Raw genomic sequence first — 24667 nt, 5'->3', positions numbered from 1 at the left:
TCTTGGTGGTAGGAGGTCCGCATGTCTCTCTACTCATCTATCTCAATCTGAAAAGAGATTGGCTCAAGACACTGTTTGATCTTGTAGATCTCATCAGTATAACTGCGGCTAATCCATCTCATTAACATCGCAGTGATAGGATTTACAACGCACAGGGAAATCACATCAGATGACAAAATGGTGGACAATCATGCAATACTGGGAATCATGACCTAGCCAGGTTGACAGATATTTTGGGGGGACACAATTCACTTCATGACATCACCCTTGGCCCCCCAAAATTCATGTCCTTGCCACATGTAAAACATATTCACCCCATTCACTATCCTAGAAACTTATGAAATCGTATCACCCTTTGTGACTGACTTAGTTGACTCAGCATGTTTTCCATGTTCATGCATGTTATAGCGTGTAATAGAACTTCTTTTCTCCTTATGGCTGAGTAATATTCCATTGTATGTATGTACCATATTTTGTTTACACATTCATCTGTTGACGTTTAGGGAGTTTCCACCTTTTGTTGTGAATAGTGCTGCAATGCAAACTGTTTCCAGCAGTGGCTTTACCATATTATATTCCCATCAGGCAATGCGTGAGAGTTTCAGTTCCTCCTCATCCTCACCAACACTTGTTAGTTTCTGTTTTTCTGATATTAGCCATCCTAATGGGGTGAAGTGGCATCTCATGGTTTTGATTTCCATTTCCCTAGTGACTAATGATGTTGATCATCTTTTCATGTGCTCTTTGGCCATTTGACTACTTGCATTCTTATTAGTGGAAAAATATGATTAAGAAGGGTAGACTGTGTTTTAAATATAAATAGAATTATCTTTGTAGTCATACTAACATTTGCAAAGCTACTCGAATGTCATTTTAATAAACATGTTTGGCCTAAAAGAGTGACTGTACCTTTTAGAGTTCTGTTTAGACTATAGTTTTTTTGGGTAGGGTTAGGTCAAAAGGGGGGTTGTTTATTTGTTTAGAGAATAAATGGGAACAGAATTTAAAATTTATGTTTTGAAATAACAGCCCAAGAGATAGTAGAATTATGTTTTGTTTCTGTATGGGTTTGGGGGAGGAGGGGGCGGGGGGGTGCTGACCTGTATCACATTGGATGTCATATACTTTGCTTCTGATTTTTTCTTTAAGGAAAAGAAAAAATTATAAATGCTGCTATTATAAATTTAGTACAATTTAATTTTTCTACCGTGAAATCTTAGCATAGTTGTTAAGAGGCCTTTTTTTAATATGTTCTTGTCTTTTCAGTCAATTTTTATGCTATCATTTTTTAAAAATAGAGATAGTTTGTTATTGTTCCTCATTAATACCAGTTTCAGTATAGCAGCAAGTCTGGGCATATTTACTCTTTACCATGAAATGAGTGGCATCATTCTTGAGTTGTTATTTATTCTTAAAGGTAATCAGTTCTATGTGGTGGAGAATTCATGTTCTGATCTTGATTCATCATTCATTATAGATATGGCCCTATAGATTTTTAACTTTGTTATTTCTGATCTAACTATTCTGTGTCACTTCTAGAAACTCTACATTCTTGGCGGTGAGGTTGCTGAGTCTGTGCAGAAATGCACACATCTTATTGCCAGCAAAGTGACCCGCACTGTGAAGTTTCTGACAGCGATTTCTGTAGTAAAGCACATAGTGACTCCAGAATGGTTAGAAGAATGTTTTAAATGTCAGAAATTCATTGGTAAGTAATAGCTTCAATACTTTTATTTTTAATGCCAGGTAAACTCTTTTTTCCTCTAATTTGTATCTGTCTTCATCCCAACAAACATCTAGTTTATTGTTTAAGTATTCGATAATCTCCATTGGAATTGATAAATTTATTTCATGTCCCAGCTATTCATTTGATTGATATCTTTGCACTTTACCTTAGAAATATAAAAGTTTTGGTAGTTTGAATAATTTTAGGGGAAAAAAATAAGCTCCGTATCCTTGTTTTGTTGTTTTCTTATTAATATATTTTGTTTGGAAATGTGGATGCAAAATGACAGTATTTTGTTTTCTGTTGTAGAATATGGTTTTTTTGGTTAAATAAATATACTTAAATGTTTCTAGAGCCTTGTCTAAGTATAAAATGAATATAAAATCCAAATGATTTTTTTCCCCATAAAAGCTATATAGCCAAAGTAGTGCGTACTGTTATCAGAAGAAATAACAGTGGTATCCTTTATATGCAGAATTGGTATTCCTAACCCACCATCTAGGACAGGAATCTATAACCTTTTGAAAAGTGCATCGTTAGTCTTTATCTGGCCACTTGCTTGGGTGGGAGCCGGTTCAAGAGGCTTATTGTTATAGACCAATGGAACAGAATTGAAACCCCAGGAGTAAATCCATCCACCTGTGGACGACTGATCATTGACAAAGGGTTGAAGTCCATTAAATGGGAAAGAGATAGTCTCTTTAACAAATAAAAAAAACAAATAGTACTGGCAAAACTGAATATCCTTTTGCAGAAAAATGAAACTGGATTCATACCTCACACCATACATAAAAACTGAGTAATATTCCATTGTATGTAACATATTTTGTTTACCCATTCATCTGTTGAACTTTTAGGTGGTTTCCACCTTTTGTTGTGAATAGTGCTGCAGTGCAAACTGTTTCCAGCAGCGGCTTTACCATATTATATTCCTATCAGGCAATGCATGAGGGTTACAGTTCAAAGAACTAGATGTAAAACATAAAACTATAAAGTTCATGGAAGGAAACATAAGAACAAAGTTAGAGAGCCCAATTTATGGCACAGATAGACTATCAAACAACTAAAAATGTGCAAACAGCGGAAGATAAATTAGATAATTGGGATCTCCTAAAAATTAAATAACGCTCATCAAAAGATTTCTCGAAAGAGTAAAAAGAGAACCTACAGACTAGGAAAAAAATCTTTGGCAACAACATATCTAACAAGGATATAATCTCTAAAATTTATAGAAACTTGGAACACCTCAACAACAAAAAGGCAAACCAATCCAATTAAAAAATGGGCAAAGGACATGAACAGACACTTGAGCAAAGAAGACATCTGTGTGGATTACAAACAAATGAAGAGATGCTTATGATCATTAGCCATCATAGAAATGCAGAGCAAAACTACTAAGACATACCATCTCACCCCAGCTGTAATGGCACTGATCAAAAAAACAGAAAACAAGCAATGCTGGCAAGGTTGTGGGATGATTAGAACTCTTACACACTGCTGGTGGGAATGTAAAATGGTACGACCACTATGGAAAACGGTATGGCGTTTCCTTAAAAAGCTAGAGATAGAAATACCATATGACCAAGCAGTCCCACTCCCAGGTATATATTCTAGAGAAATAAGAGCTGTGACACAGACAGATATAAGCACACTCATGTTCATTGCAGCATTATTAACAATAGCAAACAGATGGATACAACCTAAGTGCCCATCAGTAGAAAAATGGATAAACGAATTATTGTACATACACACAATGGAATGTTACGTGACAATAAAGAATAATAATGAATCTGTGAAACATCTCTCAACATGGATGATTCTGGAGAACATTTTGCTGAGTGAAATAAGTCATTCACAAAAGGGCAAATATTGTATGAGACCGCTACTACAAAAATTAAGAAAATGTTTACACACAGAAAGAAACATTCTTTGGTGGTTACCAGGGGTGGAAAGGGGGGGGAGGGAGAATCACTAATTAGGTAGCTGTTGTATGCGTTCGAGTCATTTCCAACTCATAGTGACCCTTTAGGACAGTAGAACTGCCCTATAGGGTTTCCAAGGAGCGGCTGGTGAATTCGAACTGCTGACCTTAGCAGCTTGGGCTCTTAACCACTTCACCACCAGGACTCTACAACCAGATAGTAGACGTGTTAATTTTGGTGAAAGGAAAAGGCAATACACAATGTGGGGGAAGTCAGCACAACATAACTAAGGCAAAGGAAGACACTGAGAGGTAGGCAAGAATAAAGGGTGACTACAGTAAATACTATAGCGTATATAATTCTGTAACAACAGAAATAGCGAACGATAATTTCTGACTGGATACCTAGGTAGATATGTATGCTAAATAGATGTGGAGGTCGTATAGGGGTACATCCATGCACCTACATAGGTATGGTTGTAGATGTTTCTACATACATATTTATATGTGCTGTGTATGTATATTCCTGTGTGTAATAGAGCACATGGGAGCACAGCTATGGAAACTTCTTAGATACAACCAAACACCTTGAGGGACTGAGGGACTGGGATTGAGAGCTGAGGACCATAGTCTCGGGATACCTAGGTCAGTTGGCGTAATATAGTTCATAAAGGTAATGTTCTACATCCTGTTGTGGTAAGTAGCTTCTGGGGTCCCAAAAGCTTGCAAGTGGTCATTTAAGATACAACTATTAGTCTCTTCTCATCTGGAGCAGAGGAGGGTGAAGAAAATCAAAGACTCAAGGAAGCAATTAGTCCAGAGGACTGATGGTCTCATGAACCACATCCTCCACTAGCCTTAGACTGGAAGAACTTCATGACGCCTGGCTACCACACTAACTGCTCTGACCAGGAACATAATAGAAGGTCCCAGGTAGAGTGGGAGAAAAACGTATAACAAAATTCAAATTCCTAAGAAAGACCAGACTTGCTGGTCTGATAGAGACCAGAGGAACCGCCGAGACTATGGCTCTAAGATACCCTTCTAATGCGGAACTGAACCCACTCCTGAAGACCACTTTTCATACGAATATTAGACAAGCCTGTAAAGTAAACGATAACACCCATGAGGAATATGCTCCTGAGAACTCTACGTTACCAAAAGGGCAGTGTTTGTCCAAAAGCAAAGATGAGAAGGCAGGAAGGAGCAGGGAAACCAGACTAATGGAAAAGGGGAACCCAGGTAGAGATGGAGAGAGTTACTGACCTGGTGTTGAGCTTCCCTGCTTTGTCAGTGTTATTTTTTGGTTGATCTCTCTACTCCAACTATAGTGAAATAAAACTTAACCCCCTTGCTACCCCGTCATGTGATATTAATTACCATTCTCTGACTTAGGGTATCCACATGCTTTTCTGTTTTTCTGCTAGTGGTTGGCATGCATTGCCCTGTTCTGCTCATGTTTTCTCAGCTCTGCCCACTCGCTCCTTGCCCCATAACCAGTAGAATAATACAGCTGCCAAGGGACATGGGCAAGATGTGTAGCCATGGAACAAGCCAGGGATGGGAGGGAGCATTGTTACCATGTCCTTCTGATGGAATAAACTAACCTTAGTTATCACTTACCGGGTAGAAGTCATTGTTATCAGTGTTATAAAATATTGATAGCTGATATAACATAAATCACTTATGCTTAAATAAATGAAATAAAAAGTATATAGTTTTAAAGTTCATATGGTTTCATTTTACAAATGAGAAATTAAGATCCAGAGAAACAAAGATTACTTAAGTTTGCTATTTATAGCAAAGTTAGAACTAAACTTAAAATTTCATGATTCTATTGCAATAAAACAAAAGAAAAAAATTAATATAGTAGAAAACCTAAGTCCCTGACTGTACTATATTGAATAGTATTTAGAATTTTTCTTTTCAATTGCAATTTTAGAAATGCTTTCTCCTTAAGTAAAAATATGTTAATGAAATAAAAACTTACTGAAGAAAGAAACTGGAGAAACAGTTACTACAAATCTATATTTCAGTCCCCATTCTGGGTAATGTGTAAAAAATAAAAAAAAACGTGTAGAGTTATAAAATTTAGAATGAGCTAGTTTATTCTTTAACTGGCACAGGAAATACCTTTTCTTAGGGTCTGCTGTGGGAACGATGTACTGGGGCCTGGAAAATGGGCCTTGTAGTTGTCCAGCCACCGTTGGTTCCTTTTGCTGCGTCTTGGCAAGCTGCCCAGCTTTGAGGATCTTTATTGTCACTTTCTGACTGCTTTTCTTTTTCCTTTTTGACCAGAATCATGCCAATTTGTTGAAAATGGGCGACTGGTCAATTTGCTGAACATATTGAGCTTATTGAGCTTACCAGTTTGTGAAAGCTTGATCCTTTTGTTTATAAAGCTCACAGCAGTTTATACTTAGTGGGAGGTTTTAGATGACTGGTTTTCATTTCTTTAGAGCGTTGTTAATAAGTGTTCGCTTTGTCGATCTCTAAGGGTTATAAAGTGGTTTAGTGATAATTATAAACATTTAATATTCAGAAAACATACTTCGTATTTGGTCCCACATATTTCAGGATTTCCTAAGAGAATTTTTTCTAGTTTATAATTTATTTTTAATACTTTTAAGTGGCATTTTCTGTTTTGCCAAAATTTTATATTTTCAAACTCTTCTTAAAATTTCTCAAGAAGACTATTTGCCTTGGTTTATTTCTAGCAATTAGTACCTGACATTTTGCTTTCTGATTCATTTCTTAATTTTTCTCCATCTTTTCACAATTTAGGGTTTTTTTTTAAAAGCCAATTTGGCCTTTAATTTTAATTTTTTTCCTTTTTCTTTTTCTTTTTTAAAATAACCACAAACTTACAAAACAGTTGCAAGTACGATACAAATTACCTTTTTCCCTTAACCATTTGAAAGTACGTTGACAAAGTGATACACCGGAATCCCTGACTACCTTAATTTGTGTTTCCTACAAACAAGGATAGTCTATATAACCATGACATACCCATGAAAATTTGAAGATGACATGGATCCATTACTACTCTCTAACCCTCAGACCCCATCCAGATATGTCCAGTTGTCCCAGTAATGTCCTTTAAAGCAAAAAGATCCAATTCAGAAATACGAGTTACATGTAGTAGCCATGTCTCTGTAGACACCTTCAGTCAGGATTACTTCCTCGGTTTCGCTTGTCACTTTGAAGATAACAGGTTGGTTATGTCGTATTATGTCCCTCAATCTGTATTTATTTGAAGTTTTCTCATGATTAAATTCGGGTTATGCATCTCTGGCAGGATTGTTACGGAGGCTATGCTGCGTCCCTCTGATTGCATCCTCTCAGATGTACAATTTAGATATGTCGCATTGCTGACCATCACTTTGATCACTTGATTAAAATGATGTTGCCAGTCTCCTCCACTCTAGTTACTCCTTTTTCTTTTACTATTAATAAATATTTTGTGGGGATGTGCTTTGAAACTAACTATACTGTTCGTCATCACAGTTTTGTTTTATCCATTTTTTTAATTTTTTAAATTTTTGTTGAGAATATGCACAGCAGAACATACTGCATGTCTACAGTTTCTGCATATACAATTCAGTAGCATTGATTACATTCTTCAAGTTGTATGACCATCTCACCCTCCTTTTCCAAACCGTTCCTCCTCCATTAACATAAATTCATTGCCCCCTAGGTTCCTATATAATTTTTCAAGTTGCTGTTGTCTGTTTGATCTAATATGGGTACATTTTAAAAGAGCACATGGTCGAGGCAGGCATATTTACTAGTTAAGCTAAACTATTGTTTGACTTTAAGAAGACTTAAGGGATATTTTTGGTTTAAAGTTTGAAGATTATCTCAGGGCAGTAGTTCTGGCGCTTTAGCCAACTTTCATAGCTGTAGAAAGTCTGGATTCCAGGAGAATTGGAAGTTCTGTTCTGCATTTTATCCCTTTTGATAGGAATTCTTCTATAGACTCTTTAATCAAATTATTTGTATGGACGCTTTCTGTCTTTTTTATTTGCTGGATTGTTACCATTACTGCCATTATTGGTGCTCGAATTGTCCCCACTTTAGCCAGTGGGGACGATTCAAGTTGCCCTCCATACCCTTTGACATGCCTTATTATTCTTCCACCATTTCCTTAGCTTCTGGCACGGTAAGAAATGTTCCAGACTTTTCTTACGCTTTTCTGCCCTGGCTCTCTGGAATCAGCTATTTTTTCCAAGGAACCCTGATTTCTTTCTGTAGAGAATGGTATCAGGGTGCTAAATGTTATCAGGGTGTTGCTACTCCTATGCCCTCTTAGTGGGAATTTATGTCCATATTTCTGTATCTTTCCAATGCTAATCCTATACCACAGGTTCATTTCAGTTTCTCCCTTCCCGTGTTTGTAAATCCCTTTTTCAGCAGTGAGAAACCTGGCTTCCGTTATCTTAAATATATTTACTTATTCATCATTTTTTTATTTCTCCAATTTTTAGACATTATTATCTTCTTTGACTTAAAACACTTTAGCAGCCTTATTTGTTTGTTGATTGGCTGACTGGTTTTCAGCATCCTTCAGTGATGTGATTTGTCTTCATCAGGGGCAAGCAGATTACGACCCACCAACTAAAGATACGTTTTACATTTTTAAATCATTGTTAAAAAAAGAAGACGACGACACATGTGCAACAAAGGCAATATCTGGCCCACAAATCCTAAAATTGTATTATCTGGCTGGCCCGTTTGCTCTGGACTCTTTCCTACCAGCTTCATGCTTTTGATGAGTATATTACAAGATTTTAGCTATCCATTATGCCATCTGGTATTATTACGAAATTATGATGAGGAGGAGGAAGCAAAAGAATTCTTCTTATGAATATGAAATGTAGCCGTAAGAGTAAACCACTTTGTGGTCCTTAACTTTTGACAAATGGGACATTGCTTAAAATGTCACTGTGAAAACCAAAAACCAGTCAATTAAAATTCACAGTCTTTTAAAGGCGGTAAAACTATCCTCTTAAAAATTGCTACACACCTTAATATACTTTAATATCTTTTGGTAAATCTGTAAAAAACCAAAAAACAAACCCATTGCTGTCGAGTCAATTCCGACTCACAGCAGCTCCATAGGGTTTCCAAGGAGCGCCTGGTGGATTTGAACTGCCAGCCTTTTGGTTAACATTCAAACTCTTAACCACTGTGCCACCAGGGTTTCCAAAGAGCAGCTGGTGGATTTGAACCACCAACTTTTTTGTTAGCAGCCAAGTGCTTTAACTACCACACCACCAGGGCTCCGTACCAGTGGCTCAGTGGTTAAAGGGCTTGGCTCTAAACCGAAAGGTCAGCAGTTCAAACCTGCCAGCCACTCTGTGGGAGAAAGATGTGGCTGTCTGCTCGTGTAAAGATTACAGCCCTGGAAGCCTATGGGGCAGTTGTACTCTGTTCTGTAGGGTCTCTGTAAGTCGGAATTGACGCAACAGCAGTGGGTTTACCAGGGTCACTGATTGTTAAAGAAGTTAGTATATGTCAGGATGGATTCTGAGCTCAGGCCCAGACCAGCTATAAATCTGTCAAGTTTGGTAAATTCACCCAATTGATTATCAGCTAATTGACTCCCATGTCCCTCAAATCATTGTAGCAGAAGATAACTGTGGAATGAGACATTTTAGCTTGGGACACTTTACAGAGTTTGTAGACTCCCTGAAACTGTGTGTGAAATTATGTTTGGGGACAGAGGGGATGGTGCAGCAACAAGAGAGGGTTCACAGCTTTCAGCAAATTTTTTAAAAGGAGTTTATGACCCCAAAAGGTGAAGAACTGCTGATCTTGGAGAATACAGAAGGAGTATCAGTCTGTTTAGGGCTGGCTGGCTGTTTTGAGGTGGGGGCGGGGTATAAGTGAAACATGAAACGTAACGCGTGAGGACTTTACAGGTAAATATAAGCCATGAATAACAAGTCCGTGAATAACTGGGAGAGTTCTGTGCTTGGGTTGCACACACCCCATTTCTGAAATTTTTGAAAAGTTGACAGTGTGTGGTGTTTTGTTCTCCAGATGAGCAGAACTACATTCTCCGAGATGCTGAGGCTGAAGTACTTTTTTCTTTCAGTTTGGAAGAATCCTTAAAAAGGGCACATGTCTCTCCACTCTTTAAGGTACACTTTAAAGGAAAAATCAAATAAGTCCGAGAAGATGTAAAAGAGCGTACAACTGAAGACAATAGGGAGTTAGCTGAGAGCACATATCTGGAGGAGCTGGGCTTACCCTGGCTTCCCATTCGCGATTGCTGTCCTTGTCTGTCGTTACCGAGGGCTTCCCCTGGTGAGGTGTAGTGTGCTGCTAGAGTACTTGTAGTTGCTCTAAGGTAAAGAGCTGATACAGAAGTTAAGTAAATACATCTGCTATTGATATATGTTTTAAAATATCTGGGTATTCAAAGGTATATTTATTAATAATTGATAAGAGTTCATTTTTCTGCTTTTAACAACTGTTAAGAGGACATTACATACTTAATACTGTTCTCATTAGCTGTACTCAGCTGAAGATACTTGGAAAAACAGTAATTGAGTGCATGCGTAAATATTTGTAACTAAAGATTTTAAAATATATATTAGAACAGTTGGGAAACACTTTTTTTTTTTTTTTTTTAAATCCAAGAGTGGCTAAGTAGATCAATAATCTATTCTTTAAACTTCTTAAGGAGCCAGCCTAGCAGTCAGGAATGATTTGCAATACTGAGTTAAAATATATTTTACCTAAAATCATCTGATTTTTTTAAATGTTTGGCATTTTTTTTCTGAGAGCAGTTTAAAACAAAATAGTATTCCGTGGTATACTTAGGGACAAGGTTGTTACAGAATTAAACTGTCAATATCCGTTTGGCCATCAATATCATTTCCAAGTAATACAGAGGTATTAAAAGGAATACAGGTCAGGAATTGTGCTTTGCCAGTCTGTTGCTTCACAGATAAACGTGGTTATGTATAATGCTAATTTAGAGTTTTATAGAAATAGTGAAAAATGTTTTAATTTTCTTGCTTATATCACAAAGTATTCATGTCTTTTTCTTCAGAAACTTGAGTTCTACTTATTTTTAATAATTATATATCATACCTACGTATGAAAGTACTTCAGCAATTTCTAAGCTCTACACACATAGATTACACACATAGATTCCTCCAGGCTCACCTTAGGTTTGGGGACAAATTGAGGACTAGGACCTTCTTTTAACTGAATGAAAGTAGACTTTTGTCAAAAATACCAGGATAGATGTATGAAAAACTATGTACTCTAAAAATTAAAAGCATGTTTTAAAACATTATACATATATTTTTTCTTTATTTTTAGGGAAAATATTTTTATATCACACCTGGAATCTGTCCAAGTCTTTCAACTATGAAAGCTATAGTGGAATGTGCAGGAGGAAAAGTATTATCTAAACAACCATCTTTCCGGAAACTCATGGAGCATAAGCAAAATAAGGTGGATAGAACTAAAATAAGCTGTTGATGTCGTTATTGTCATGTAGAAGATTGTTTACTAACTGTAAAACTTATTTTATCTTCCTTAGAGCTTATCAGAAATCATCTTAATATCGTGTGAAAACGACCTTCACTTGTGTCGGGAATACTTTGCCAGAGGAATAGGTACCGCTTATTGCCCTTGCTCTCTGTCCAAGTGTGTGTACACGGCAGCAGCACATGGGCCCCTAATTTTTCTTTTCGTTCCTTTCAGATGTTCATAATGCAGAGTTTGTTCTAACTGGAGTCCTTACACAAACGCTGGACTATGAATCATATCCTTTTTGAAAAAGAATGAAAAGTGGAAGGCTTGAATGTGAAAATGGATTTCCAAGAGTAATGAAGCAATGGCTTTACTGTTTTTGCAAGCCATCTTTTCTTTCTTTTTATTATGATTTATGTAGTTAGCAATTCCTTCTCTTTAGAATATTCATTTGAGTATTAGATAAAAATATTCTCTTAACTTACTGAGAATTCAGATGCAGCATGTGATATTGATCAAAAAGGGTCTGTATTGTCTAGTTCATGTAAGTAATTGGCAATTAGAGAAAATAAGTACAAAAATAAATCTAGATTGTGTATCATCTACTCAGGAACTTTGAGATATGCAAATAAAAGCACAGTTTAGTAGAAGCATTAAAAGTGAATAACTTACTAATATATTGCCAGTAGGTAAATACAAAGATAAATCTTTAGAATAATACATTTTGACACACTTAAGCTTTTTTCTGTTTCTGGCATTCAGGGAAAAAAAAAAAAAAGGTTTGCCATGTGTTATCTATAGTCCTTATTCAAAATCTCTAAATTATTGCTCTAATACGAGAATGGCCCACCAGTGAAGCAGAGTGTGTGCCTCATAAGTCCTTATGCAGAAAACGTATGTTTGAACACAGATTCCTGCTAGAGAGGTGGCTCTGGGAGAACGTTTGCAGTTAGGCTGAGGCAGGCCTGAGCAGAAGCCCTTTCCCCTGTCCTGTAAGTGGACCACTGTCTAGTATCAGCAGTAGCTGGATTGGCCCTCAGGCAGAGGAGGCGTGTGCTGTGCTTTGGATAGAAGTACTTCAGGTTTTGTTCCATGAGCAAGTCATAGAGGTTAGAAAGACATCTTTCTTCAGTCAGTTCTTTTGTTTCTTCTTATGTACCAATTTTGGCTAGTTAATTAAATTTAGCAAACACTTGCTGTTTAACCTTAAAGTTGTTATGTTTATAATACAGGTTTCCCCTGCTATCTGAAAGTAGAGCATTCCTGTGAAACCTGTCATAAGCCAAAATGGTGTAAAGCGAAGAAGCAATTACCATTAATTTATATGGGAAAATTTTTTGCACGTTCCCAGACTCAAAAATGCCCTATCAAGTCATAACAAATAACACATAAAACCCTTACAAGCTCTGTTAGGCTTTTCTGATACCTGAGGACACAGCTTCCCAAGGGGAGGACACAGTAAACCAAGATAAAGCACAGGTGATCACAGACACAGTTCAAAGCTACGGCGGCCGATGCGGAGAGCAGTTCCCAGGGAAGGAGCTTGGCGACGCCACTCTCGCTGCTCGGGCCCACTCTCGCTGCTCAGGGCGTGCACTGCCTCTTTAACAGCTCGCTGCTATTCCTGCTTTTCCCCTTTTCTCATAAAAGTGCAAATCCTCTTTGGCTTTCCTTTGGTTAGTGAAAACGGATACCATTGTAGGTCTTTCATAAAAGCGAAGTGGCATAAAGTGAACTTTGGGAAAGCAAGGGATACCTGTATTATGTAGAAGACCTACATGTTATTGGGAGCAAAGCACTTTTAAAAAGAAAAGTTTGCCTCAGTGCCAGGAGCGAATGTCATGTTTAGCAGTAGCAGCCTACCTAGTTGGGATGACGTGTAGAGCGGCAGCGTTCTTATCATTAATATCAGCTTTTTATATTTGATATCGTCATATATTAAGAAATGATTGCAGGAGTTACAGACACATATGATAAAAGACTTGTCAGATTTTTGCAAATATGCGGCAAGCACCTTGTTTTATACAATACATACTGTTAATGTCTTTTCCAGATTTTTTCTACCATTCATATCTGTTTGTGTAAGCCTATCCTATACTATTTTTACTTTCATAAGGAAAGATTGCTTTAAGAATTATGTGGGTGATTTCTGGGTGTTACCACAGGGTCCTTTGTTGAGATAAGCCTGAGATTAACCTGATTTTACCCCCAGTGGCTGGTTTAGAATTGCAGGGGTTGGCAGGTGCTCTTGATACTGGTAGGAATCAGTTTCTTTCTGGTGGGCCTTTGGGATATCAGCTTATCAGTATTGTGCATTGCAAATATTAGTTTAAAGGAGAATCCCACTATTATTGGATCTCAACTCTGGCTACATGTTGAAATCACCTGGAAAAATAAAAACTAAACCTTTCGCCATCGCGTCGATTCCGACTCATAGTGACCCTATAGGACAGAGTAGAGCCGCCCCATAGAGTTTCCGAGGAGTGCCTGGTGGATTCGAACTTCCGACCTTTTGGTTAGTAGGCATAGCTCTTAACCACTATGCCACCAGCGTTTCCTAAATCACTTGAGTACCTTGAAAAAGTACTTCTGCCTGTGTCTGAGCCCCAAAGACCCAGGTTTACTTAACCAGAGTGAGACCTGTGCACTTCCTGTGATTTGGGTATGCTGCCAGACTAGCTGGTTTAGGGATAAGAAAAATGCTGTAACATTCTTGTTAAACACCACTTGAAGCTAGTTAACTAATTTGAAATTAGAATCCTTTATTTAATCCTACTATTGTACCTTGTGTTTGCACATCGTTTTCCTCAACAAGCCTACATATAAATTTAATTGATGGCATGTAAGCTGCTGCGTGCCTCTGGCGTCCTGGAGCACAAGATCTGGCCATTTGAGCTGTTGGATAGAGCACCCAGGGCTTCCGCAGACGCTCTTGTTTTCCGGCTGCTTTCTTAGGGGACAAGCATTTTAAAGCAGGAAAACAAATATAATAAATTAACTGCATCTTATTAAGATGTGTGATTTTATTCTGAGAAAACATAAATTATGTTTTGTATTATATGAATTTAAGAGCCCACATTAGGTTTTATGATTCATTTGCCAGGTTTTTAAATGTTTTCACAAAACTGTTATGGAACTTCAGCTACAAGTAAAATGGTGTAAATAAAGACCTTGCTATCTTTAAATTATGGATGTTAAAGAAATGAACTGTTTTGTACTTTGATTATTTTTATTTCTTATACTCCGTTTTCTTTTATATTGATATCTTGCCCACATTTTAAATAAATGTACTTTTGAACTGTACTTAAAACTGAGTCGCTCTTCATTGGTCCACATTTTTTGTGTAACTTAGATGATTTGCATCAAACTGGTTCACATTATTTCAAGCCAAAATATTTTCTAGCAGATTTTCTCCTAAAGAAATAATTTCTGGAAGGCAGCCATTTTCTGTCAATATAATAAATAAATACTTAGGGCTACAGCACAGGAGTCAGCCACTCAGAAGCAGTGATGCCCCCAAACGACCCGTGTCGGCTCTGCTGCTATTCCAGGTCTTGATTCTAATGCAGCCTCTGTTGAATTGTAGCTGCGAGAAAATAACTGGAGGCAACCACGTTTTAAAGAATAGTTAGGGGATTAGCTGCTAATACATTTAAAATCATGTTGACCGATATTGTCATAGATGTTGAATTGCGTTCGTATCACTTTCCTCATCAGGTATGTTCCTGAAAGAAGTGCCTTCCCTGGAAATATTTGTGATTTATTTCAGAGTTTATTCTTTAATTACACTATCTTGACGATTTAAGTCTAAAACACAGTATCGGTGGAGCATATGTATTAAAAAGTTTTTAACACTCGATCTCCATTTAATAGGACTTCTCAGAATTCATGTAGGGCATTAATGTTTGTTACATATTCAAGACATCATTACTTCAGATACTCCTCTCAACTCTGGTAGGGCAGTGGAGCTGTTTTCACAAATGGAAAGGAAATTGACTTTACAGACATCAACACACAATTTCAACTTATTTAAGGAACAATCCATATCTTCAGCATTACCCAGTACCTATCTGGCCCTTGACCTTGTGTGGTACTCACAGTGCTCTGAAACCATGTGGGCACACATTCACGTCTTAATAAATGTGACTGACATATATATTTGTTGTGTATTAGAAATTTTTATCCCTTGATAAATCCTTGAGTTATTAAAAATGCACCCAAAGTCAGTATTTTCATGGGGGCACTTGTATTTTTAACAAACTGCCTCAAGGTCTGCTTTTAAGCCTGTCTCTGTACCTAAGCAAACTTATAGATACATATCTCTGAAACTAACCTTTTCCCTCATCTGTCGCAGATGGAATGTCTGTTGCTGTGAAATATTTAATTCTGTGGAATCCTGGAAGCGCAGAAGAGTTTCCTAAGTTGGGATAAAATTTGGATTCCCAAAGTGTGCAAAGTGCTGTCATACTAGTTAGAAACGTGAAGATAATTACAGAATAAATGGACCTTCTGGGTAAAGTATAATGCATCTGTTTAATCATCAGCGGAGACAGGGTGTTTATTTACCCAACATACAAGCATCACTGATTTGATTAACCTTTCAATTAGTGCTTTTTTAAAGCTGCCAAGAAATAATCCTTAGAAACTCCAGGAGCTGTCTAAAGCCAACTGGCTTGCCCAGCTGTTAGGCATTGATTTAGTGGCTAACAGGGTAGATATGAACATAGAAGAATGAAGATTTCAAGTATAAATGCTTTTTAGAAAATTGACGAGATCAGAATATTTCTCGTAAGAACGGGGGTATCCCACTTTAATTCTGCTGCTCTTGTCTAGATCAACACTGTCTAATAGAAATAAAATGGTAAGGTACATACACAATTTTAAAATTTCTAGTAGCCACAGTAATAAAGTAAAAAAAAAGTAAAATTAATTTTAATAATTGTTTTATTTGACCCATGTATCCCAAATATTTTTCAATACAGTCAATACTTTTAAAAAGCCTTAGTGGGATATTTTTACATTCTTTTTTTCTTATGCTAAGTCTTTAAATCCAGTTTGTATTTTACACTTAGAGCACATCTCAATTCTGATAATAAATTTTCATTAGAAATACTGGCTCTGTGTTTAGACTTTATAATATTTATAGTTGCAAAAGTAGATGTGATGTACATACCCAGATTATTCGAAACATGCTTAAGTGTTTTCCCAGTAACTGAATCACGGGTCCGTTTTTAAATGAAAGTTACTCGTTAAGTACCTTTTAAAATGCAGTTCCTCACTCAGCTGCACTACACATCTCAAGTGCTCTGTGGCCAGGTCTAGCTGGTAACGTTTGCAGAAAATAAATAGCCGCCTGAATTATGCTGTCTCAGTTCTTTACCCTCAATTATGTGTAAAACTTTTGGCTGTTAAGGATGAGAGGAAGTGTGAATGCCAGTGATGACAATGCATGTGTTCCATCCCAGGAGGATTGTTTGTCTTCATGTAGAATAATGAAATTACTTTCCCTATGTGGTCAGCCACAGAAGGTGTGTTCTTATCTTTGTAGGTGCTGGGTGTTGAGAGGAAATATGGAAGAAATAATGATTATCCTAGCTTTCTAGGCATTTATTATCTTACTAGGAAAACAGCATATGTCTTAATCCTGTAAATATTAGCTAATTTAAGAAAAAATACATTTGAATGGGTAGCTGCGCAAAATTTTATTTTCTTTAAACTGTTCTATCGTAGAAGAGAACGTGGCTAAATGAAAGATAATTGTATCATCAACTTCTTAAACCTAAAAACCCCTTGAAAAAACTCACTGCCATCAAGTTGATTCGGACTCACAGCGACCCTAAAAAAAAGTGCTACTTAATTCCCCATAAAGCTCTTCCAAATTATTTAATTTCAGTGAACTAAAAAATAAGTGTAATTAAGTTCTAAATTTATAGGAAATTTAGCTACCTCTTCCACACTTTCAAATAAATTTCAATATGTTCCAAATACTCACCACTTACGCAGTCTTCAAACCTCCAGGGCTCCTTTGTCTCACCTAGCAGTAATGACCATCTTGTTCTTGTAGCTAAAAACATCTTGTTATCTTCAACTTTTCCCTTTATTCTTCCCTTGCGCTGCCTAGCTTGCTCATTCGCCTGCAGGGTGCCCGTGTCTATGCACTATCAGTACCTTCAGCTCTTTCCCTCATACTTGAGCAAGGGTTGTAATTTGTCTCTTGGCTTCTAATCCTTCTTTCAATTTAACCTTTATAATCTGTTGCAAGAGTAATTTTTCTGAAATAAGATTCTGATTGTCACATTCCTGCTTAAAAAAAAAAAAGTAATGTTTCCAGTATTCCTTTTTTTTTTTTTTGTATGATTTCATTTATGTGAAATGTCCAGAATAGTCAAATACATAAAGGCAGAAAGGAAACTACTGGTTTCCAAGGCCTGGAGTTGGGGGCATTGGGACTGACCACTGAAGGATACAGGACTGGGCAGTGTTCATAGGGATGTGAAAATGTTTCGGAATTAGGTGGTGATAGTTGTACAATCATTTGTGTATACTAAAAGCCACTGAATTGTACATTTTTCAAGGGTGAATTACAATCTGTGAATTATACCTCAATTTTTTTTTTTTTTTTTTAAGTTAAAAAGAGTAAGGAGGATGGGATTTTGTCGTGTTTCCATTTTTTGGAGCCCAAAGTTTCACCAAAAAGGTAAGCCATTAACCCAGTGCAAGGTAAACACAGACTCTAGTAACATCCTGGCATGACTTCTGTTTACAGAAGGAACGGTGTGTCGTGGCTAGGTGGCACATGCAGCAAGGTGTACAAAATAGAGTATATCCAATACTGAGTGCAACTATTACCTAGACCACAGGATAAGACCAATAGCCTGTGTCAGAAATGCATGTGTGGACCAACTGGGAAATAGCACTGTTTCTTTCCACTTCAGTTGCCTTTCCATCACATTTCACCTTAGAGTGGTCTTGAGCAATTTTAGGACCCAGCTAAGGGAAAGTTGAGGATATACATAGTTTAAGTTTTATAGGATCTATATGTGATCCAGAGTCACGTTTATGTATAGCAACGTGATTGCAACCTTTCCTGGTGTAGGAGTGGCTTTGAGGAATGAACACCCCACCCTTCCTCCCATACTCCCTTGTGCCAACTCTTCTGGCTTCTGACACTAGGATTACAAGTTGCCCTACAGCATCCTGCACCAGAAGTATGCAGGTATATGTAGTGGTAGAGAAACAAGGATTCACATAGAAGGACTGGGTTATCGTTCTTTTTTCTCTGTAGAAAATGTTACAACATTGTTATCTTCTAAAGAGGCAATTGAAGACTATGCAGCCAAAATATTATGTTTGTAAAAAAATATAGAAATGTGTCAGGCAGTTGGTTAATAAAAATATTTTGTTGTTTTCATAGATTTTGTTATAAACATAGCATTTGCCAGGTTTTTTAATTTTTTAATTCCTGTATTTTTTTTAATTGTGCTTTAGATAAAGGTTTACAGAGTAAATTAGTTTCTTGTTAAACAATTAATACATGTACTGTTTCGTGACATTGGTTGTCAGCCCCAAGACATGTCAACACTCTCCCCTTCTAAACCTTGGCTTCCCCATCACCAGGTATCCTGTCCCCTCCTGCCTCCTCGCCTTGCCCCTAGGCTGGTGTGCCCATTTAGTCCTGTTTCATTTTAATGGGCCTATCTGATCTTTGGCTGAAGGGTGAACCTCAGGGGTGACATTGGTGCTGAGTTAAAAGGGTGTTTGGGAACCAGTAAGTCTGGTCTTTTTTTGTGAGTTAGAGTTTTGTTCTACATTTTTCTCCAGCTCTGTCCAGGACCCGTTATTGTGATCCCTGTCAGAGCAGTCAGTGGTGGTAACCCCGGACCATCTAGTTGTGCTGGACTCAGTCTGGTGGAGGCTGTGGTGGTTGTGGTCCATTAGTCCTTTGGACTAATTTTTCCCTTGTGTCTTTGTTTTCTTCATTCTCCCTCACTTCAGATGGGGTGGGGCCACAGGAGTATCTTAGACGGCAATTACAAGCTTCTAAGAACCCAGATTCTACTCACCAAAGTAGGGTGTAGAACATTTTCTTATTAAACTGTGTTATGCCAGCTGAGCTAGATGTCCCCAAAGACCATGGTCCCCAGCCCTCAGCCCAGTAAGTCAGTCTCAGGGAGTTGGGATGTGTCTATGAAGCTTCCATGACCTTGCATTAGTCAAGTTGTGCTGATTTTCTCAGTACTGTGTACTGTCTTAGCCTTCACCACAGTCACCACTTACCTATTGTCTAGTTAGTGTTTTTCCCTCCCCACACCTCCCCTCCTTGTAACCATCAAAGATTGTTTCTTTCTCTGTGGAAATCTTTTCACGACTTTTGTAATAGTGGTTTCATACAGTGTGTATCCTTTTGTAATTGACTTATTTCACTCAACATAATGCCCTTTAGATTCATCAGTGTTGTGAAATGTTTTGCAGATTCATCGTTGTTCTTTATCTTTGTGTAGTATTCTGTTCTGTGTATGTACCATGGTTTATCAATTCATCTGTTGATGGGCACTTAGGCTGTTTCCATCTTTATGCTATTGTGAATAATACTACAGTGAATGTGGGTATGTATATGTCTATTCATATGACGGCTCTTATTTTTCTAGGATGTATTTCCAGGAGTGGGAATCCTGAATCATAGGATATTTCTATTTCTTTTTAAGTAAGTGCCATATTGTTTTTAAAATGGTTGTACCATTTTGTATTCCCGTCAGCAAAGCACGAGAGTTCAGTCTCCCCACAGCTGCTTCTGTCCTTTTTTTAATTTGTTCCGGTAGTGTTGAGGTGAGATGGAATCTTACTGTAGTTTTTATTTGCATTTCTCTAATGGCTAGTGATTGCAAGCATTTCCTCAGGTGTCTGTTAGCTGCCTAAATGTCTTCTTGGAAGTGTCTGTTCATATCCGTTGCACATTTTTTAATTGGATTGTTTGTCTTTTTGTTGTCGAGGTGTTGCAGTTATCTTGAAGATTTTAGAGATTAGACGTTTGTCGGATTTCTCATAGCTAAATTTTTTTTCCCAGTCTGCAAGTTCTCTTTTTACATTTTTGGTGAAGTCTTTTAATGAGCCTGAGTGTTTAATTTTTAGAAGATCCCAGTTATCTAGATTATCTTCTGGAGTTTGTGTGTTGTTAGTTATGGTTTGTGTCCTGTTAACACCATGTATTAGGGCCTCCAGCATTGATCCTATTTTTCCTTCGATGATCTTTATACTTTTTGGTTTTATATTTAGGTCTTTGATCCATTTTGAATTAGGTTTTGTGTGTGGTGTGAGGTATGGGTCCTGTTTCATTTTTTTACAAATGGACATCCAGTTTTGCCAGTACGATTTGTTAAAAAAGACTGTTTTTTCCCCATTTAGCGAACTTTGGTCCTTTGTCAGTGAGCTGGTGACTGTAGGTGGATGGATGTACATCTGGGTTCTTGATTCTGTTCCATTGGTCAATGAGTTTGTCATTGTACCAGTACCAAGCTGTTTTGACTACCATAGCTGTATAGTAGGTTCTGAGGTCAGGTAGTGCGAGTCCTCCTACTTTATTCTTCTTCAGTAGTGCTTTACTTATCCGGGGCTTCTTTCCTTTCCATATAAAGTTAATAATTAATTTTTCTGTCTCTTTATGCTGTTGGTATTTGGAGAGGGATTGCATTGCATTTGTGAATTGCTTTGGGTAGAATTGACATTTTCACAATGTTGAGTCTACCTATCCAGGAGCATGGTATATTTTTCCATTTATGTAGATCTCTTGGTTTCTTGCAGTAGTGTTTTGTAGTTTTCTTGGTATAGGTCTTTCACATCCGTGGTTAGATTTATTCCTAAGTATTTTATTTTTTTAGGGGCTATTATAAATTGTATTGCTTTCCTAATTTCCTTTTCATAGTGCTCTTTATTGGTGTATAGGAATCCAACTGGTTTTTGTATGTTTATCTTGTATCCTGCTTATCTGCCGAATCTTTCTATTCATGCCAGTAGCTTTCTTGTGGGGTTTTTTGGGTTTTATTATGTATAGTATCATATCATCTTCAAATAGGGACTTTTGCCTCTTCCTTACCAATTTGGATGCTCTTTATTTCTTTTTCGTGCATCATTGCTTTAGCTAGGACTTCCAGCACAATGTTAAATAGGAGTGGTGATAAAGGGCATCCTTGTCTTGTTCCTGTTCTCAGGGGGAATGTGTTCCGATCTCTCCATTAAGAATGATGTTGACTGTTGATTTTTATAGGTGCTCTTTATCATGTTGAGAATTTCCCTTCTCTATTTTATTGAGCGTTATTGTCAGGAATGTGTGTTGGACTTTATCAAATGCCTTTTATGCATCGATTGAGATGGTCACGTGATTCTTTTATTTATGTGATGGATTACGTTGATTGATTTTCTAATGTTAACCATTCTTGCATACCTGGTATAAATCCCACTTGGTCAGGTCTTTTTTTTTTAATATGATGCTGAATTCTATTAGCTAGAATTTTGTTAAGAATTGTTTTGCATCTATAGTCATGAAGGCCGCTATGAGTCAGAATCGACTCGACGGCACTGGGTTTGGTTTTATAGTCATGAGAGATATTGGTCTGTAATTTTCCTTTTTTGTGGTTTCTTTGCCTGGTTTTGGTTATCAGGGTTATGCTGACTTCACAGAATGCATTCAGTAGTAGCCCTTCCTTTTCTGTTTTTTGGTATAGTTTGAATAGTACTGGTACAAGCTCTTCTCTGAAAGTTTGGTTGAATTCTCTAGTGAAGCCATCTGGGCAAGGGTGTTTTTTTGTCACGAGTTTTTTTTTTTTTTTTACTTTTTCAATCTCTTTTCTTATTATGGGTCTCTTCACGTTCTTGACCTCAGTTTGTGTTAGTTTAGGTAGGTAGTTTTCTAGAATTTTATCCATTTCCTCTAAGTTTTCAAATTTGCTGGAGTATAGTTTTTCATAGTACTCTGTTATGATCCATTTTACTTGTTGGGTCTGTTGTAATGCCCCCATTTCATTTCTTTTTTGAGTTATTTGCCTTCTTTCCTGGTTTGTCAATTTTGTTGATCCTTTCAAAGAACCAACTTTTTTTTTTTTTTTTATTCTTTCTGTTGGTTTTCTATCCTCTATTTCATTCACTTCTACTCTGATCTTTATTATTTCCTTTCTTTTAGTGGCTGTGGGCTTCTTTTGCTATTCTCTTTCTATTTGGTTGAGTTGTATAACTAATGTTTTGATTTTGTCCCTTTTTTGATGTGTGCGTCTATTGCTATAAATTGACATGAGCGCTGCTTTTGCTGTGTCCCAAAGGTTTAGGAATGATATGTTTTCATTCTCATTTGATTCTAGGAATTGTTTTATTTCATCTTTGATTTCTTCTATTACCCAGTGGTTTTCAAGCAAGGTGTTTTTCAGGTTCCATATATTTGATTTTTTTTTTTCCTTGCTCTTCCTGTTATTAATTTCTACTTTGATGGCGGTGTGATCAGAGGAGATGCTTTGTATTATCTCAGTGTTTTGGATTTTGTTGAGGGTTGCTCTGTGGCCTAAGATGTGGTCTATTCTGGAGAATGTTCCATGTGCATTGGAAAAGAATGTGTACTTTGCTGCTGTTGGGTGGGTGTTCTGTATATGTCTTTGAGATCAAGTTGGTTGATTGTGGGCTTTAGATCTTTTGTGTCTTTTTTGAGTTTCTTTCTAGATGTTCTGTCCTTTACCAAGAGTGGTGTGTTGAAGTCTCCTGCTATTATTGTGGAACTGTTAGTTTCTCTTTTCAGTGCTATTAGAGTTTGTATTATGCGTTTTGGAGCTCTGTCATTGGGTGCAGAGATATTTATTATGGTTATGTCCTCATGTTGGATTGTCCTCTGCGTAAATATATAATGTCCTTTCTTGTCTTTTATGGTGGGTTTTGTTTTAAAGTCTGTGTTCTCTGAGGTTAGTATTGCCACTCCTGCTCTTTGTTGGTTGCTGTTTGCTTGATACATCTTTTTCCACCCTCTAATTTTTAAGAGATGTTTTTTAAGAGATTTATGTCTTTGTTTGTAAGGTGTATCTCCTGTGGACAGCATATTGATGGGTCCTGTTTTTTTTAATCTATTCTGTCACCGTGTCTCTTTATGGGTTCATTTGAGCCATTTATGTTCAGTGTCATTGATAGGTATGAGTAGCCAGTCGGTTGAAAGGGAGCTTCCTTGGGCATGTGGCATGCATCTGAATATAAGCAGACGTCTTGACTTTTGCCTGCTCTGGGTCCTGCAGCTCGCTCCTGCTTTTCTGACCTCCAGTTCTTGGGACTTAAGCTAGCAGCTTAGCTGTGGTTTCGCCTGCCGGTCTTGGAAATCCTTGATCTTCACAGCCTGTGAGCAAGAGTCCTGCTTTCTGACCTGCTGATCTTGGGTTTACCAGCCCCTGCAGCTATGTGAATCAGTAAAACCCTTGAAGTCTTGCCTGCTGATCTTGGGGTTCATCAATCTTCACAGCCTGTGAGCAAGAACGCTATTCTCTGACCTGGCGGTCTTGGGTTTGCCATCCCCTGCACCTACGTGAATCAGGAGAAGCCTCTATCCCGATCCATGGTCTTAGGATGTTCTAGCCCTACAACCGTTGTGAGCCATTCCCTTGATACATATATATTTATGTGCTTTCCTGGTTTTGCGTCTCTAGAGAACCCAGCCTAAGACATTTGGTACCAAGAATGGTTCTAGAGAAACAAAATTGTGAGGATGAGTTTTCTAAATTCGTTTCAAGTCCGGTTAGTCTTAAAGATGTTGATGACTCTGCTTCCAGTAGTAAAGAGGGTGCTGCTAATCCCTGGCATGAGGTGCCAGTACAAATATGCAAAATATCACCACCAATAGATGAGGTATTGGTGAAAGGTGAGGCTTGGGGTGAGCACATGTGTGATATCTTTCTACAGTTTTGTCATAAAGAGAATTATAAGGAAGCTGGTTGGTTGGTCCTTCTTTCGCTAGACATACTGGTGAAAGAAAGAGATAAGCTCAGGGCTTCAGAGTCAAAGCTCAAGTGCTGCATGAATGACCTCAAAGTTTCCACTTGTGCTTTGAAAGAAAGCCTTATTTCTTGTAGTAACAGAGCTGATATTGCAAAAACCAAACCCAGAGTCTTATTGTAAGCGTGGCTGAATTACAACACCAACTCAACTGCCAACCTTAAAACGTGTCTGAAGTTAAAGTGAGGGCATTGACTGGGAAGAAATGGGATCCTGAAACTTGAGATGGGGACATATGAGCAGATAATCAGGAATTTGGAAAGACTGAGCCCCTAAATTATGTTGAGTCACACCTGCCAACAGAATCAGTCCCATCTGAAGAGATAGTCCATGTTTGTCTGCCCAGAGAAACCCTTAGCCTCTCCATTCCTGTCTAATAAGATTAGCCCAGCTGCCTCTAAAGAGCCCTTGTCTGAATCATTGCCTGAGACATCGCCTGAGGCAGATGCTTTACAAGGCAATGCTGAATGTTCTCAAAATAATTCCACACTATTCTGGCCTCCCTCTAGACCTAT

General features: G+C 37.6%; 1 protein-coding gene across 6 annotated transcripts in view; it reads left to right on the top strand.

Annotated features, from left to right (window-relative positions):
* Window positions 1-17429, top strand: part of PAXIP1 (PAX interacting protein 1) — an 86524-nt gene extending 69095 nt beyond the window's left edge. For 3 of the 6 annotated variants that reach the window (XM_064275117.1, XM_064275118.1, XM_064275119.1), the window contains 6 exons: window positions 1540-1708; window positions 9693-9793; window positions 10986-11120; window positions 11209-11284; window positions 11373-11437; window positions 13966-17422. In XM_064275117.1, the coding sequence (XP_064131187.1) occupies window positions 1540-1708; window positions 9693-9793; window positions 10986-11120; window positions 11209-11284; window positions 11373-11437; window positions 13966-13977 (558 nt within the window). In that variant the 3' untranslated portion in view covers window positions 13978-17422. Of the gene's footprint in view, window positions 1-1539; window positions 1709-9692; window positions 9794-10985; window positions 11121-11208; window positions 11285-11372; window positions 11438-13965 lie in introns of all 6 variants that reach the window. The other 3 variants (XM_064275120.1, XM_064275115.1, XM_064275116.1) reach the window with 3 other exon arrangements.
* Window positions 17430-24667: the final 7238 nt, after the last annotated feature.

This window comes from Loxodonta africana, chromosome 22 (genome assembly GCF_030014295.1).
Source record: "Loxodonta africana isolate mLoxAfr1 chromosome 22, mLoxAfr1.hap2, whole genome shotgun sequence".
In the NCBI taxonomy this organism is placed as follows: domain Eukaryota; kingdom Metazoa; phylum Chordata; class Mammalia; order Proboscidea; family Elephantidae; genus Loxodonta; species Loxodonta africana.
The sequence above is the reverse complement of the archived record's forward strand: the minus strand, read 5'-3'. Positions and strand labels throughout refer to the sequence as shown.